The 12011-nt window shown below is 39.4% G+C and overlaps 1 protein-coding gene across 1 annotated transcript in view; it reads right to left on the minus strand.

The window, feature by feature from the left end:
* The window catches only part of LOC118832709 (protocadherin-11 X-linked-like), a 523359-nt gene that overhangs the window by 277564 nt on the left and 233784 nt on the right, over positions 1–12011 (minus strand). Inside the window, exon 6 of the mRNA XM_036740037.1 lies at positions 11604–11633. Coding sequence (XP_036595932.1) covers positions 11604–11633 — 30 coding nt within the window. The remainder of the gene's footprint in view (positions 1–11603; positions 11634–12011) is intronic.

The following is a 12011-nucleotide window of genomic DNA, read 5'->3' on the forward strand; positions in this document are numbered from 1 at the left end:
ACAAGATACTAAGCACAAGATACTAGCAAGAGTGGGATTATTTCCTGCTGGTATATTGTTGTCATCCGCTACCATTTGAAGAAAGGTCAGTTGAGGTTAAAATCTATTTTCCATGTTTAAACCTCCATCCCTCATTATCGGTAGCACAGTGAATATAATGCAGGGATTTTATTGTTCCCCTGATAGTTCTAATCACAGACATGGAACTTGGGGAATGAAGTAAATAATTTAATTATTCTTATTCTGAATGGATTGTAGAAATGAGAATGGTTTTCCCATAAAGAAAAAACATGACATACCTTCTCAAAAGTTGTGTCAGACATGCCTCCCACTATAAGCTTTCAATTTAACCACATTAGGAAAAAATTGGTCTTATCTTTCTTTCCTTAAGTAATTCAGCTGCATAAGTGGTCAATGGCGCACTGTTACATTTATGTGAAATACAAGTAAAAGGTTGAACTGAGCAATAGTCCCATTTTCAATTCTCTCTGCACCGCACCCCCCCACATCCCCAATTTTTATAGGAAGTCAAAAGGGAACTTAATTTTATGGATGGACACTATCCAATCCTCTGTGGTTGGCCTCCAGTTTTCAAACTTTTTGAGATCCTTGAACTTTAGATTTAAAAAAAAAGCTTCATAAGCTCATCTTACTTCAAAAGGGTTGGGCCTGGGGATAGCAGAGAAGGGCAAGGAGAAAGGCAAATACTAAAATGATTTGGAGAAAACACAATGGTTTGGGGAAGGAAAGTAGTTATTAGTAAAGAATATGCATATATAATATGAAAGCTCTCTTCCCAGAACCTGCGACCTAATGGCTCACTACCATTACAGTACACACTTATGGAACTAGGAGATATGTAAGCCCAATTATTCCATTTTTGGAGCAGGAAACTAAGACCTATACACATTTAATTTCTTGCACTGATATAAGTGGAGATACAAAACCAAAAATAAAACTGTCCTCGAAATGAAAGAGTTTATAGAGCTTATATTCTGATGTGGCAGACAGCATATACACACATATGTATAAGTAAATGCTATACATACACATACAATAAATATAAGGTAATTTAAGGGGGAAACACTAGCAGTTAGGGGGATCAGGGAATGATTCATTTAGGAGGTGGCCTATAAGTTGAGCTTTGAAAGAAAATTAGGGATTTTATGTACAGGTCATTGGGTATGCCAATTAAGAGGTTACTTGTGACTTCAAGAGTGCAGTTTTGGTTTAAGTCATAAGGTTAGAAGCCAGACCACAAAGGGTTTGGAAAAGAGTGAGAGGAGAAGAAACAGAGGGAATACTCTAGGGAGTCTTCATCAAGGTTGGAGGAGACCTGGGCATGTTTGCAGGCAGCAAAGAAGGAACCAGGAGATAAGGAGAAAAGGGAGATTGAAGATACAGGAGAGGATGTGATGGGGGACAGAGTGGGTCAACTTGCTAGAAAAGGCAGGACAGGATGAGATCACTGGTACACATAGAGGAGGTGGCCTTAATGAGAAGCAAGGTGGTCATTCATCAGAGACTGGAACAGATGAGGAGAGGATAGGGGATGATGTCACATAAAGGCCTTTTAAGACCCCTTAGGTTTTTTGGACTCATAGGAAATGGTCTCTATTTTCTCAGGAATATATGTCTCAATTAGAAAACATCACTAGCTCAACTGCCCATGTGAAGTTGCTCATGCTAGTTGCTTCTTGAAATCAGAAGCTAGGGTTGGGTGGGTCGGCTCAAATGTATTTGCTCATCCTATGACTGAGGGAGTTTCCATTTCAGTGGGATGACACATTTGGCAGAGTGAGAATGTCTGTGACTGTTCCTGAAAGGAAAAGAGAAATTTGGAACTTGACAGCAACTCTTAACAACTGCTCAGTTGAAAGGCACATTGGGGGTGTAGATGCTGTCCTGAGCCCCGAAGTCTAGGGTATCACATGTCAGCATAACAGTTGTTGAGCCAGTTAGAGATGGTACCAGACAGGGATTCTAAATGAATGCCAGAGATCAGATGGCATTGACTATAAGCACTAACTGCCAAAGATTACTAGAGGGGAAAATGGAAAACTGCCTGTATGAGTGACAACTGAATGAACACACACACACGTATACATATATGTACGTGTATTTACACATATGTAAGATAAAATTTCAATGCATCTAGCATTTTAGTAAACCTAAATACATGAGAAGACTATATGTAATCTGTTAATGGGAAGACTATATATAATATGTTAAAAGAAGGCTCAAGCAGAACTTTACCACCCTCTTTTCCCTTTTTCTCTTGTTTAATATATAAGTATTTAAAATTTTGACTTATATTACTTAATGCGCCTCTATCTGCTGTGTTCCCTGCATTTCAAATGGGGCTGAGCATGAATATGGATGATTTTAAGAGTGTCCTCAATAGCGTATTCCATCCGAAATGTAGCTGTTTCTCAGAGATACCCTGGATGGATTCTGACACTCCAGGGTAGGATAAGATGTGAGAGGACCAGAGGGCTTCTTGCATCTTGCTAGCTGGCTTGAAGTTCTATATGGAAAACAGACAGACTTCATCACAGTCACAGTTTCATGGTATACTCTTCTAATACATCCCTGTCTGAGAAATAGTGGTCTTTCACTGTGTGGGATACCAAAAAAAAAAAAAGGAAATCACTTTCTTTGGGAGAACAGCATCAAAACTGAACTGCGTGGCCAATTTTCAGGCTTAAGAGGAAAAAAAACAACAACCTCCTACTTTGGAAAACTACAGCTATTCTCATGATGTAAGGGCAAAAACACTATTAATCTTTATTTTCTCTAGATACTATCCACACAAAACCAGAATTACAACCTTCTGAAGAATGACCGAAGCAAGTGGTTCATTTTTACAAGGAACATATTCCTCTCCATTTTCAAAGAAAGTGAAAACAAACTTGAAGGGAGATTTCTAAGAGCTTTGGAATCTTCCTTGGGTATCATAGATGCCAATCATATCCATGCCTATAATGCTTTCCATCAGCTCAAGTGCCTCCTCCTCCATTAAGAACTTTCCTGCTCTGCTCCCCTTCCCCAAGCCATATCCGTCATTAGTCCTTTCGTCCTCTTCTCTGAAATGATATTGGATCTATTTGGTACTTTGCATACATGGGCATCTCCCCAGTACAACACGACTTTTCTGGAAGGCAGGCTTTCATTTTTATCTCTGTTTCCAGGGCCTAGCGCATTACTCTGCAAAGAATCAATGCTTTATAACTGCTCGTTGAAGGAATGAATGAATGACTTCTTTCCTTCTGGAGTATTATAAAAACTGGGCTTTATTTTAATTTGAACTGTAACTGATTTATTTCCCCATAGAGAATTTGAGATGAAATACTGCAACATTTTCATCCTCTTTGTTTGCCCACTGCAATTTTACTGTTAAGATGACAATTGATATTCATTGAACAAATCCTCAAGTGCCTGGTCTGTAGGTGACACTGTGTTAGACTAAGAGATGGAAACTGGGCTATGCTACATGGCTGCCTACAGACAAGTACTATGTTGCTGGGGAGAAAAGAGATGCCAAATGGGCAGTAATTCTTTAACAGTGAAAGGCAAAATGAGTGTTAGAGGAGAGGTCATGGAAGTCTTCCCAGAGGTAAGAATGGAAGGTTTGGCTGGGCCTCGATAGGCCTTTCTACAGGGTGTCCCTAAAGTCTGGACACGTAGAAAATCTCATTAACATCTCATTGACCATTTTGCCGAAGACTCAGTGTTGTTCAGCGACTTCTTTTTCTGGGGTATGCTAAAGGAGAAGGTGTACTCAAAATCGCAGATGCAACACACTTGATTGAACGCATAAAGAGTGAATATGCTAAAATTGACGCCAATGTGGAGTTATTGCATTGAGTTCACGTGAATCTTGCAAAGCACATCAACTTTTGCATCACAAATGATGGGAATCATATTGAAGATGTTATTTGTTAATATTTCAACTAAATAAAATGTTGAAATTTTCATTCATTTCATTTCTTGAAAATACGCATTTTTGTGTATGTGTCCAGACTTTAGGAACACTCTGTATAGGAGGGCAGATAAGGGCACAGAGAGAACCAAATTGTCGAGTCAGGAATGAATATCACAAATCCTAGAAACAGGAGGTAGACAGTGAAGCAAGTGTATTTTACATGGGATTAATGTGGAGAAAGTAGGTCGGATAACAAGGTAAGGTGGTGAGTAGTTGTGGAAGGCCTTAAAAAACAAGCTTATGCATTTTCACTTGATCCTATTGGTGATAACTGACCATTTCTTAGCAGCAGAGCGATGGGACAGTATTGGTGGCTTAGGAGGAAGGAATATAGAAAATACAGAGAATTAGATCAGAGGGAGAAGAGACTAGAAGCATGGGGATAGGAGAAGAGAGAAAAGGAAAATCAGGAAATTACAGCCATAAAATCTGTGGGAAAACAGAGTTTCAAAAAACCAGAGTGATCAACTCTGCCTACTGTTGCAGAGAGCTAAAAAAAAAAAAACAAAACATGGCAGCTGAAAAAAAGGCCATTAGATTTGATGAGCAAGGGAGGAGTATTAAGTTTCAATATTTTGGGGATAGGGGTTAGAGGTCGGATTGCAAGAATTTAAAGAGACAATAAGTGGTGAGCAAAAAGAGGTAAATGGTTGTAGATGTCTCATTTGATAATTTTGGAATAGAAAAGATGAGAAGAAATAGTACCGCATGGTAGCCAGGAAGAATAGCTGATTCAAAGAATTTCCCCTCAAGATTGGGGAGTTTAGAGGATCTCCGAATGGCAGCCAGGTGGTACAATGGTTTGGGCATGAAACTTGGAGTCAGGCAGACCTGCCTCATATACTTACTTACTATGTGACCTTACTATGTGACCTCGTCATTAGAAGGGAGATAGTGATGACATTTGTCTCCAAGGATTGTTGGAGGATCAAATGAGATGATATTTGTAAAGTTCTTTGCAAACCTTAGAGCCGTTTATCCATGTTAGCTATGATGACGATGATGTTGATGATGATGTTTCAAAGGACATGGGCAAGAAGCCAATGGAGGGCAAAAGACAGAATATATGCAGAGAGGGCGGGTAGAAATGCAGAAATAAGACTAAAGGATAATGACATGATAGATCAAGAGTAGTGGTGGAGGGATTCGCCTTAGAGAGGGCTACTTCTTCCTCAGAAATTACAGTAGAATTAGGATTCTAGCAACTTTTCTTAAAGCTGTGTGACTTTGAGCAGGTCTCTTATTTCTGGTCCCCTCAGTTTCATTCTCTGTAAAATGAGCAGGGTCAACTAGAATCAGGGCTTCTTAAACGTTTTTCAGTTATGACCCCTTCAGCGCTTCTTAAACTGTGGGTTGTGACCCCATGTGGGGTCTAGATCACATCTAAGGGACCATCTTGATCAAAGTCTATATTTTTAGGAATGTGAAGGAGGCACTGAAGTTGAATATGGCAGAACAGCTGAGTACCAAAGCATGTCTGCATAAGCAATGGAGTGGAGCTAAAGGTATCAATAGACTGGGTGAAGTGGGACAGATTTAGTGCCTGGAGAGCCAGATGGAGGTAACAAAAATCAGATTGGATCAGTATGGATAAGTGGGATACATGATAACAAAGGAGGTTCTAGTCAGAAATGGTGAACTCCATTTTTGAAATCTTAGAGGTGGGTTAGTTCGACATAACTGAAAGGTTCACGGTAGGGTCTTGCTGCATTCTGGGTGCTTGATGACTTGTTTTGTTTAGGTCTAGAGAAGAGAAGTAGGAGTACAAAGAAGCAAATTTCATTTTGATGTCAGAAAGTTTCCCAAGAGTCAGAGCCATCCCAAAGTAGAAGAGGGTGTTTGTGCAGACAGTGGCTCCCCCTCATTGGAGGGCTCTAAGCAGAGTTGGGTGTGTTGTACAAGTGTCCTTTTTCACGATGTGTTGGAATAGAAGGTCAGTGTGGTCCCCTCTAACTTGGAAATTCTGTGTTCTGTAGTGAAGATGAAGGCTTTTGCGTCAACAATGTGAAAAGAATAAAAGATAAGCTCTCTCCTTAACTACAGTGAAGGACACATTGACATTCTGTAGCATGCCTTCAAGTATAAAAGGAAGGGGAAGCATGCAAACAGGCTCTTCAACTAATTTGGCCTCATTTTATTTCTGATTTATTTATCCATTAGGTGCTACCCATTGAGTTAAAAGCATTAAGTATATATTTTAAAGTAAGGTAAGAAGTTGTTAAAAGATATCACAGCATACCCTGGGGTGTAACGTCCCTGGAATAACATGTCAATGAAGTAATTGTCGGACTAAACCAGGTGCACTGGTAATGTAAAAGGGGAGCTCGCGGTTATTTTAATCCTCTTATAGCAATATTGCTGGCACTAAATTGCAACTGTGTGAGAGAGGAAATAGAGTAGTACTGAAGAAAATGACAAATATAATTGCAAATGCTTTAACTCCAAGCATATGCTAGATCACTGTGTCCCTCTGCCTGATTCTGTAGTTCTACAACAAAATATCTCTCAGGAAAAAGAAGAGAGGAAGGTAAAAGGAGAATGGACGAATCATGTCAGAGGGGAGTTTTGTTCAGATATGAACATCTCCTTTGCTGGACTGTCATCCAGATTACTTCCTCCAACCATATATGTTCTTCAGGGTTCCATCGTGGACCATCTTCTCTTTTCCCTCTATATTGCTTCACTCAGTGATCTCATCAGATCCCATGGACTTTATTACCGTCTCTATGCTGATTATTCTCAAATCTACCTATCCCGCCTCAGTTTCCCTACTGATCTCCAATCTTGCATTTCCACCTGCATATTAGACATCTTTAGACATCTCAAACTGGATGTCCAGGAGACTTAAAATGAACACATCTCAAACTCAACTCTTTCCCTCTAGCCCCCACTTTTCCCATTACTGTAGACTATCTTTCTACTGCAGCAGGCTCACCACCTAGGAGTCATCCTGGACTCCTCACTCTCTCTCACCCCCCACATGCAATCTGTTTCCAAAGTCTGTCACTTTGAACTTTGCAACATCTCTCCAACACTCCCCCCTTTCTCCTCTGACTTGCCAAGACTTTAACGAAGGACTTCTTCATCTTACCCCTGAATTACTACAATAGTCTACTGATAGGCCTCCCTGCCTTAACTTTCTCCAGTCCAATCCAGCCTCTATTCAGCCACCAAAGTGATTTTCCTAAAGCACAGGTCCAATCATATTATGCTTCTCCTTAAAGTCTAGTAGCTCGCTGTCACCTTTAGGATCAAATAGAAAAGTCTTTTTGTGGTATTCAAAGTCATTCATAATTTAGTTCCCTCCTACCTTTCCTGTCTTCTTATATCCCATTCCTCACCATGTACTCCTTGATCCAGTGATACTGGCTTCCTTTTTGTTCCATGAGTAAGACACTACACTCAGCTCTGGATATTTTCTCTGGCTGTTTCCCATGTCTGGAATCCCTCCTCCTCTCTATCTACTGCCTTCTCTGGCTCTCTTTAAGTCTCAATTAAAATCCCCTATTTTATAGGAAGTCTTTAAGCAGTCTCTCTTAATTCTAGTCGTCTCTCTCTGTTAATTATTTCCTATTTATCTTGTATATATTGTTTGTACGTATTTGTTTGCTTATCATCTCTCTCATTAAGTTCTGAGGGTAGAAACTGTCTTTTTCCTCTTTTTTGTAACCCAGAAGCTTAGCGGAGTGCCTGACACATAGTAGACACTTAATCTATGCTTACTGACTGACTGACTCCATGTGGGTTACACCAGATAGCTTCTGAAGCCACTTCTAACTCAATTTCTATGACTCTTTGAAGCATACAGCTAGAACTGGAATTATTTAACTTAACTATTTAAGACTATATTCAGGAATCTCTCAACACTTTTAAACATTATTATTTAATTTGGAAGCAGAGCTTCAAGAGGACACTTCTTCCCCCCAGAAAAGGGATGATAAGGACTTCCTATACTCTCCAAGAGGACAGAGTTATAGTAAGTACAGCACCTGCAAAGAGTGGATTTTTGCATCTGTCTCCTCACAGGCCCCCATGATACTTCATACCTTCATGTTAGACACAAATTCAATGGCTATTCCAGTGATAAAAATGTAGGAGAAAAGATACCACATGCAGGCGGCAATGGCAATACTACTGGAGCTCTTGAGGTCTGTACTTCAATTATCCAGAAGGATCAAAACCACTTTGTAAATTCACTTCATGCATAGGCAGAAAAAAAATCCTCCTCTGAAAATTTCAAGCAACTCAATCCTGCCCTCTAAATTTTAGCATTTGGTTAATGCACAATAATGGAGTGGCCATTTTCTCTGAGCCACAGGACAACAGATTCAGCCTTGCCCCACAAAAAAGGGATCCATTTTCTCAGTTGAAATGGGCCCATGGGCTGGTTTTCTAGTCAATCATACAGTGAATGTTTTCTAAGAGCTAGGCCTGTATTTACCCAACGAGGAACCAGAGGAAAGCTCACTTAGCCTTTCTTCTTCTTCTTCCTTTAAAAAAATCAGTACATCTGTGCTGGGGATTATTTGGGAAAGAAATAATTAATTCCTTCCTAAGTGTGTTAGCACCATAGGGTAGGCTTCATTTATTTTCTAATTAGCTATAAACTACTGCAAAACAATCAATTCAATTGAATATGGCTATGGAAGGCAGTTTTAGTCCAATTTGGGAGGGCAATTACTGAGGAGCTCTTTGATCTTTCAGTTGGCTGAATGAAAAGCTAAGGAGTTCATCTGGGGGCAGTATGCTGTTAAAGATAAACATTCCTTCCTTCTTTCCTTCCTTCCTTCCTTCCTTCCTTGCTCTCTCCCTTCTCTTACTTCTTCCTTCCTTCCTCTTTTCTGCCTTGTGATTTCCTAGGTTAGAGAATGCCCTGATATGGAAAATCCATCCGCTGATAAGTATTTTAAATTCTTTTCTATGCTGCAGTCTTAGAGAGTTTCCTTGGAGTAATAAGATGCCCCTGGCTGGCCCAGGGGGCATCTTAGGTAGGACTTGCCCTCAGGCTCTTCCAACTACAAGGCTGGTCCTATATTCCATTGGGCCATGTAGCCTTTTTTCTTTTTTTCTTTAAATTTGGAAAAATAACTAAAGTACTAATCATTATTTCAAGGGGTAAATTCAACTTATAAAAATGTGCGCTAAATACAAAATTAATGAACATTCTTTCCCAAGTTGGGTACAGAGTTATAGCTTCCTAAATTCAATTTTTAAAATATCTTGTAAAAGGCATGCACTAAAACCAATGAACCCCAAATGCAAAGGAGCTTCCATGTCATGGCAATACCAAAAGACAGGAATAACACTGACACTGCATAAAGTTAGTGGGTGGAGGTGCTATAATTTGGAAAACAAGATTGAATCTCTGATATTTCAAAAAGTGTGAATAAGGAGCAATGTTTTAATGTGATTATACCATACGCATGTACTGATGTGGGTACAATTGGGATGTGAGTGACTCCCTCCATCCTGCATCCAGTTGTGAGATGCATATCCCTCAAAGCAGATGCAATGTGGGAGTCTGCGTACTTATTTCAATAACATCATCGCTTGCATGATTTCTGAAGACTATCATTTTCACATTCTTTTAGGTTGAATTTGATTTCTGGAAACATCAAAAAGTAATTCAGAATTCAATGTGGTGAATAAAGTGGGTGATCAAGCTAAGAAATACAGTATTAAGTGAAAAGCAAGGCAGAGGTAGAAAGTAATGAGTTTTTTTCTTGTATGGCCACCCTAAAGACAAGCCCAAAAGAGAAGTGACAGATCACTTTTGACCAATACCTACATGTCTGGTGAAAAATGTTATCCAAGGTGACAATTAGTGCTATTCTAGAGTGCAAAGGGCTGCCTCAAGGGGCAGGGAGTCCCTCCTCCCTTTCCTCTGCCTTCTTTGCTTGAGTAACACATAGAAGGAAGTGACAATTGGGCACATTTTAAAAAATGAAATTAAAACCAAAAAAGGATACTCTAAGTGTGTGGTTTTTGCTTTCTCTTACTCCCTTCCCCCTCCTTAAATCTTTGTGTGGAAAGCTAATATATAAAACAAATACAGAAACTTATATTCTGTTGCTGTGGGAGAGTTCAGTAAATAGACATTTCTCCATAGTTCCCCAAAACATGATTAAATGGATTTTTCAATCACCTCTTAGTATATCATATGTTCCAATTTCATGGCCCAAGTATTTTAGTGGGATGAATCCCCTGAGCATGAGTATACATTCTACTCAAGATCCAGTTCAGAGAAGTACATTATTTACAAAGTAATACATATCCCCTACTTATGGATTAAATGGACTTTCCATGTTTTTGTCATTGTTTCAGGGTTCACCAATTTAAGCTTTCTTAAACGTCTCAGTCAGATCGAAGGTAGAACTTGGTCATGTTCAAAGCTTCACAAAGCTTCTGCTCTGTGATATTCCTCATGACATATTCTGTCCCTCTCTCTCTCATCCTCTCTCTCTCTCATCCTCTCTCTCTCTCTCTCTCTCTCTCTCTCTCTCTCTCTCTCTCAACTTGGGAGACGTCTGGTGACTCGCTTGCCAAATTCATATCATTCTGCGTTAAGGTGATATTTGGTAAATAATAGCAATGTCACATGAGAACAATTCAGAAATGATTTCGAAACACCTCAACTTCTAGTGATTTAAAATTCTTTGGTGATGAAAGTTTACTTTGACCTTACAGACTGTTTTCATCATTCCTACACAGGTTATAGTCTTCCAAGCCTAACACAGAACTTATTGTCATAGTGAGGACCACACTGTAGCAATTTCCTCTTTGAGAGTTGAAACCTAGTGTTACCAGGCTATAAAGGATGGGAGGATTGGGCCCACACTTAAACTGGTATATGCAATTGGAAGCTACATGCACGAAAAACATTTCTTTGAATCTCACAATATCAGGCCAAATGTGGACCTGCCAATTAAAGAAGTCTTCCCACAAGAAAAGGAAGAAGAAAAAAAGGGTTTAAATGATTCTTTAAATTTCAGCCCCAAGTAGTAGAGTGCCTCACAAAGCATTTGGGGGCCATGGCTATCATCATATGTATTACTCAACTGTACGGATATTCAGGTAATTTTTGGAAGGAACCAACTTATGTAAGAAAAGATGGCTATTCATACCTTGTAGTCTATTTATGAGCAGAGCTTAAAAGTGATATTCTCCAACTCAGTGTCACGGAGAACTTCTGTTTGCTACATAGCCATGTTTCGTTTCATTCCGGGAGTCTCCCATGTGACTCTATCATATTTCTTCAGGGCTCACATTCATTAACTTGGGAATTATCACCAAAATTGTCGCTTTTCAGTGCTAAAATTGATCATAACTGTATTACTGGGGCATTCATAAAAGAATGCTGTCAGCAGCATGTTGTTTTGGCACAGTAGGATAAGGGAGTGTTGGTGGAAAAAAATAAATAAAACCAGACTCAAAAATTGTTTCTAGGACTATGTAAGTGGTGCAAAATGTGAAGACACCTCAGCTTGAAATTCTTTTAAAGCAGAACCATAACATATGTCATCTTAAGCACTTACAGTTTTAATGCCGCGAAGTAGAGATTAAACAACAACAAACAAAATGTTTTGAAATCAATTTGCTTGAAATTTTGCACTCTTACCTTTCCTGGTTTTTTCGGCTCTGGTTTCCTCTGAATTAGGATTAAATGGCAGCAAGAAATCAAAGCAAAGAAAAAAGAAAAATCAGCATCAATTTGGTTTGACCAATGCTATCATTCCTTTAAAAGCGTGTTCACATTGCAATAGTTTCTATTTACTTACATTGTCCCTCTGAGACTTGAGCGTGAAATGGCAGAGCGAGCATTAACAACCATCAGGACGCTGGGGATCGAGGCCCAGCCCTGCCACTAGCTAGTCACATAACTTAGTGTCAGTTTCCTCATTTACTAAATGAGATGTTTGGTCTCCAGGTTTGTATTTATTATCTCACAGACTCCTTCTAGCGCTAATACTTGATGATTTACTCTAACAGTGGTACTGCCCATAGAACATTTGACACCATGCTAAAT

Source organism: Trichosurus vulpecula, chromosome X (assembly GCF_011100635.1).
Source record: "Trichosurus vulpecula isolate mTriVul1 chromosome X, mTriVul1.pri, whole genome shotgun sequence".
NCBI classification, from domain to species: domain Eukaryota; kingdom Metazoa; phylum Chordata; class Mammalia; order Diprotodontia; family Phalangeridae; genus Trichosurus; species Trichosurus vulpecula.